The sequence below is a fragment of the Oryzias melastigma genome, linkage group LG1, assembly GCF_002922805.2.
Source record: "Oryzias melastigma strain HK-1 linkage group LG1, ASM292280v2, whole genome shotgun sequence".
In the NCBI taxonomy this organism is placed as follows: Eukaryota; Metazoa; Chordata; class Actinopteri; order Beloniformes; family Adrianichthyidae; genus Oryzias; species Oryzias melastigma.
In genome coordinates this window covers 10,611,463-10,617,157 of record NC_050512.1, presented here as the reverse complement: position 1 = coordinate 10,617,157, position 5,695 = coordinate 10,611,463, and the positions used below count along the sequence as shown (strand labels likewise).

The 5,695-nt window shown below is 38.7% G+C and overlaps 1 protein-coding gene across 1 annotated transcript in view; it reads left to right on the top strand.

Moving 5' to 3' along the window:
• Positions 1–764: 764 nt before the first annotated feature.
• Positions 765–5,695, top strand: part of si:ch73-12o23.1 (lysosomal alpha-glucosidase) — a 12,960-nt gene continuing 8,029 nt past the window's right edge. Inside the window, exons 1-7 of the mRNA XM_024259212.2 lie at positions 765–921; positions 1,255–1,424; positions 2,322–2,876; positions 3,929–4,074; positions 4,235–4,400; positions 4,559–4,655; positions 4,944–5,063. Coding sequence (XP_024114980.1) covers positions 1,332–1,424; positions 2,322–2,876; positions 3,929–4,074; positions 4,235–4,400; positions 4,559–4,655; positions 4,944–5,063 — 1,177 coding nt within the window. The 5' untranslated portion in view covers positions 765–921; positions 1,255–1,331. The remainder of the gene's footprint in view (positions 922–1,254; positions 1,425–2,321; positions 2,877–3,928; positions 4,075–4,234; positions 4,401–4,558; positions 4,656–4,943; positions 5,064–5,695) is intronic.

Here is a 5,695-nt window from a genome sequence, read left to right as displayed (position 1 = left end):
TGGCTTATACTCAGGCTTTCAAGTATTTCTAAATAGACATTCAGGTTCCCATTATTCCCAAATATACTAAATAATAAGTGTAGACTAGTAAAATTAAAAAGGTCATTATTTATTATGTTTTGAACACAATACCGATGTCTGTCTGTGTTCAAATGATCAGGTTGACTAAAGAAACATATCTGAAGCAAGTCATTTTTGTCTTTCAAATTTCATCCGAAATCGGTAAATTCATGTATGAATAAAAAATTAAATTAAACTAAAGTTCTAAGACTTGACAGTAACTCAAACTTTTAATGAAATAAGTCAAATTAAAGTATATTTTAGTATAAATGTGTTTTATTTGACCAAAAACGTTTTGGTGCTTGCGGGTACACTTACTTGAAACTTAATTTTCTTTCTCTGTTTTCTTTTTCTTTTTTGCCTAAAAGTGCATCTGATTTTGATTTATAAAACAATATGTATGTCTTTTTTTTTGCATCTCCTCTCCATACCGCAAAACTGTACAGATTCACTTTTTTCAGCCCTGCAGGTTGCTCTTTCGAGAGACCATTGACAGTGAGATTTACAAGCTGTTATTGAAGGCAACGCCATCGACCACAAAAAAAGCATGATTATTCAATTTAAAGTCTGTATCTTCCTTTTTATTATTTATATTTTGAGTTATGATTTGTATAATATTGTTTTTATAAGCCTAAAAAGCGTAATTTTTTTGTATCCTTAAAAATTCACACAAAAGTAACATTTTGTTTTCCAAAACGGAAGTTGTATAAATTACGAGGCACCTTGAACGTCACACACAGATAAACAGACGTAGACAGCGTGCGGACCGAGGAGGCGGTCCTAACGACAGAGAGCCAAAGGCTAGAATAGTTTCTGTTGTTTGTGTGGCTGTTGCGTCCATGAAGGTCACGAGGCATTCAGGTAAGAAGTTAAACTTATCTCACATTTCAGTGAGTGAAATTATTTATGTGTTAAGACGAACACTCGTCATAAACTTGAGCTAATTCTACCTTCATGCTAACTTATCCAGTGCTACCTCCTCCTGCGTGTGGATCACTGTCTCATACACGATCTGCTTATTTATTTCTTCAGTACTGATTAAGATTTGTTGATTGCTTAGATTGTTTTGATAAAAAGTAGTAGTTCTTACTGTTACGTATCCATGTGTTTACTATCAAAGCCATGCTTTTGAAATGTCCATATGTGCTCAACAAACTCTAATTAAATATTGGTTAAATGTTGTCTTATTTACAGATCTCTCCAAGCTGTCTGGACATTAGTTGGATGATCAGCGTTTGCTCGGCAGCTCCTGACAAACTCTTCTGTGCACTATGGTGTCATACAAACGTCTGAACCCAGAAGATGTCCACTTTTCCTCTGAACTTCTGCCTGAAGAACCTCGTGGAATTCAGGAAGATGCAGCAGTGAGTGATTCTGGTTATTTCATGTTTTGTGTGTGTGTGTGTGTTTTTAACATTTAGATTGATTAAATGAATCTCTTACACTGCAGAAGCTGGAAAACTTTTAGAAATCCTCAAAGACATCTTTGATCTATTATTAAAGTGTTCCCAGTGGTCTTTTAATTATGATTATGAGATTTTTCTGGCCTTTGTTAAGACATGGCTTGTGCAGTAGTTAATTAGAAATTCACCTCTATGTTCAAACTGTTGGTGTAGAAGTAAGCCTCTGCTGATATCCCATCATCCCTTTGTTTACACTGTCTCTTGTTAGCTTCCAGCTGCTCATACCCCCAAGCTAACATTAGTGATGCAACAAAAATGGTGAGCAATATTGGCACTATCCAGCTGTGCAGATGAGGACATTAGTGGATCTATTTATATCTGTTTCTGATTCATTCTGATTTGAATAAAGAAACACTCAGAAATTGAGTTTTAAGCTTAAATTATTTCATAAATGTCCTCCATCACAAGAAAAATGACACAAGAACGTGAAAAAACACCAAAAAACACAATTGTCATTCATTTAAATGGGATCATTTGCAATGATCAGCAAAAATATGTTTCTAAGTTAATAGAAAAAAAACAATAGTCTGGTTCTGTGAAGGTTGCATGTCGTTGACCTCTTTTTTTTTTTAATAGTTAATACCCTTTTCGCAATCATTTCACAATAAACTAAGTTTTAAGACGGTGCTAACTGCTGAACACTACAAGTGCGAGTGTTGGCTCTAACCCAGAACTGGAAATCCGATTGATGTTGAAGTAGTTTCCACCTTTATTAGATTTAATATAAATGTTGAGTTTGATTTGACCACTCTCTGTATTGATTGTTGAGTGTTCATTGTTGATTTGCTGTGTTGTAAGGTATCAGAGCCAGAGGGGACGTTCTTGCTGCCACACAGACCGTCATGCTCCATCACCAAGGTTCTCCTGGTCGTTGGCTGCCTCCTGCTGCTTCTCATGGGAGGCTGGCTGATTGGGACTATGTTCTGGCTTCACAGTCCTTCCAACCAGCAGCCGCACAAACCCCCGCCCCCGGCTCCAAAGCCAACATCGAGCTCACCAGCTGAACTGAACGACACCTCAAGTGCCGCCCGGAGAGAAGCTTGCAGTGCGACCCCAGAGCCGCGGAGGTTCGACTGTTACCCCGAAAGAGACGTGGTTGTAACCAAAGAAATGTGCGAGGCGAGGAACTGCTGTTTCATCCCTGCTTCTGATGCCGGGCAGACGAGGAAAAATGGCGTCCCTTGGTGTTTCTACCCTCCGGATTTCCCGTCTTACTCACTGGTGTCGATAAATGACACGCTGATGGGGCAGAAAGGTATTCTTGTGAAAGAGGTGAAGACCTACTACCCCGGAGACATCCTCACCGTGGAGGTGGAGACACGGCAGGAGACAGACACACGTCTGCGCGTCAGAGTGAGTAAACAGCATCCATGAGGGATAACATTAAAACACTGTGTTTTAATGTAAACTGATCCATCCTTTTGGAGATGATTAAAAATAAGTCTTAGGGATTTTTTTTTATCCCAAGGTAGACATGCAAAAAAATGAATTAATCTCTTGAAAGTTAGAATTAACCATTTGCTAATTTTTATTTTGAAATTGATCTGGATGACTCAGTTGGTTAAGTGCAGGATTGGCACATGGGAAATCAGGGTTTGATTCCCAGAGGGGCGAGATGAGCTTAAATGAGTGTGGGCCCTTCACTGCCCAACTATGTAGCCACAATGGGGCCAATACCAGTCTGGGTCTCCCTGTGCCAGTCCCCACCCCGGATAAAAGGGGGTTGGGTCAGAAAGGGCAATCCGGCATAGAAATTCTCCCAACGCCAAATGTACAAATCAGTGGAGGCTGTGTGGGTGTGGAAACCCCAGAAGGGATGTGCCAAAAGGTGAACAACGACTTTCATCTTAATTATTAGATGTGGGGATCTTGAAGCACCTCTGGATTTGATTCGGTTACGATTCAGGAGGCAATGATTCGATTATTAGCGCATCTCAGATCTGCATTTTTTTAAATAAATGTTTCTATTTACTACAAGACGCTAGACATTACGTACTTTTTAAGTAAAGACAAGATCAGTAGACTTGTTTAATTTTTATTGAGAACAAAAAAATTCTGACATGAAAAATATCTCGTCTGATAATCAAAAATCTTTCACAGCATTAAAAGGAAAAAAATCCCTGAACTCAAATTTGATCATTAGTCCAGCTCTAATGAAACGCTCTTTAACTACGGTCAAATTAAATAAATAGTGTCTAGCTAGCTGCACATTGAGATTGTGCGAATGTGTTGTGTACATATTTAATTTTGGTGTGTCATAATTTACACACTGCATGACTTTTCTCTGATAGACGCTCAACATTATGAAAACCAAAATGCTTCCAAACGGTCACTTAAAGTTGCTAATTTAACAAGATGGTGCAAATCTATTGACACAAACTTTAATTTTTCTGTCGTCTTTGTAGATGACCGACCCTTCAAATTCACGTTTTGAAGTTCCCATCTCAGTTCCGAACCCCACCGAGAAGGCAGAGAATCCTGGATACGTGGTGGAGTTCTCCAAGCAGCCGTTTGGCATCACTGTGAGGAGGAGATCTACCGGAGCGCTGCTGTGAGTCTCACCCCGACATCCAGACGATGTTGATCTGCTGGGGTCACTTCACCTCTTGACATGAAAATATAACTTAAAGGACGACTAGAATCTATCATTTGAGGACGCTTTCATGTTGTAATGTAACTAAAAAGCTGTTTTTTTAAACATTTTTCCTCAGTCTGAACACCAGTGTGGCTCCTCTCTTCTATGCGGACCAGTTCCTTCAGTTCTCCACCGTTCTCCCCACCCAGTTCATCTATGGTCTGGGGGAGCACCGCTCCACCTTCCTGCATGACATCAACTGGAACACCCTCACCATGTGGGCCAGAGACGTGCCCCCCACGGTAACCAGCAGCATTATTATTATTTTTTTAAGTTACAGCTTTAGTATTTTAAAACTTTTTTTTAATAACATTCAATGTCAGACGGATTCTTTATGAGCCGTTAAAGAATAAAAACAAAATGGCAAAGAAGAAGAAATGTTCATTTTGTGTGTGTGCAGGAAAAGACAAATCTTTATGGAGTCCATCCTTTTTATCTGGCGATGGAGGAAGACGGGAACGCTCACGGTTTTTTCCTGCTGAACAGTAATGCGATGGGTCAGTTTGAACTCCTGTTAACAAACGTTTAAAAGTGCTCAGAAGACCAAAACTCCATAGAAAACAGGAAGCCACATTTGAACTCTTCCTTGATGAGTTTGGGTCACATGAGTCCACCTCAGCTTCCCACTTTTTCATGAATTTACAAAAAAGAAATATGGGCTTTTTATATGATCATACTGAACAATTTCATTCAACGTTTAGAATTATCTAACCTATTGTTTTAGCTTTTTATTAATAAGACTCTTGGAATATTTGACCAATTTTTCATTTTTTTTTTTTTCCCAGACGTGGTCCTCCAGCCGGCTCCAGCCCTCACCTGGCGCACCATCGGTGGAATCCTTGACTTCTATGTTTTCCTCGGCCCTGATCCTGGATCGGTGGTTTCACAGTACTTGGAAGTGATCGGTCAGTGAAACAGTAGTCATGGTGTCACATGACAGTCTGTGTGGAACAGGGGTGTCAAATTAAATCGCACAAGGAGCCAAAATCCAAAACACACCGTAGGTCGTGGGCCGAACAGGATCAATATTCATTGAACACTCTAAAACTACATTTTTTAAGCTTTAAAACCATAAATTTTTAACATAATTATAAACTAGATATATAACATTACCTGTGATAATGCTAGTGTGAATGCTGTAAGCTGAATTTGGCCGCTGAAAATGCTAGTGCTGATAGTTGAAGATGCTGTAGCTAATAGCTAAAAATGCAGAAGCTGATAGCCAGATAAAATATTAGCTAAAGACCAAATCAGCCTAAAAAATAAATTCCAAAACAGCTAGCATGTAGCTGAAAAAAATAACTAAAGGTCATAATATCCTAAAAAAACAGAAAAAAGGCCTAAATTAGTCAAAACAGTTAGCATGCAGTTGAAATATTAGCTAAACTCCAAAACAGCCTAAAAAAAAGAGAAAAAGCCTGAATTAGCCAAAACAGCTAGAATTTAGCTGAAAAAAATAACTAAAGTTCATAATATTTATAAAAAAAAACAAAAAAATGCCTTAATTAGTCAAACAGCTAGCGTGTAAATATTAGCC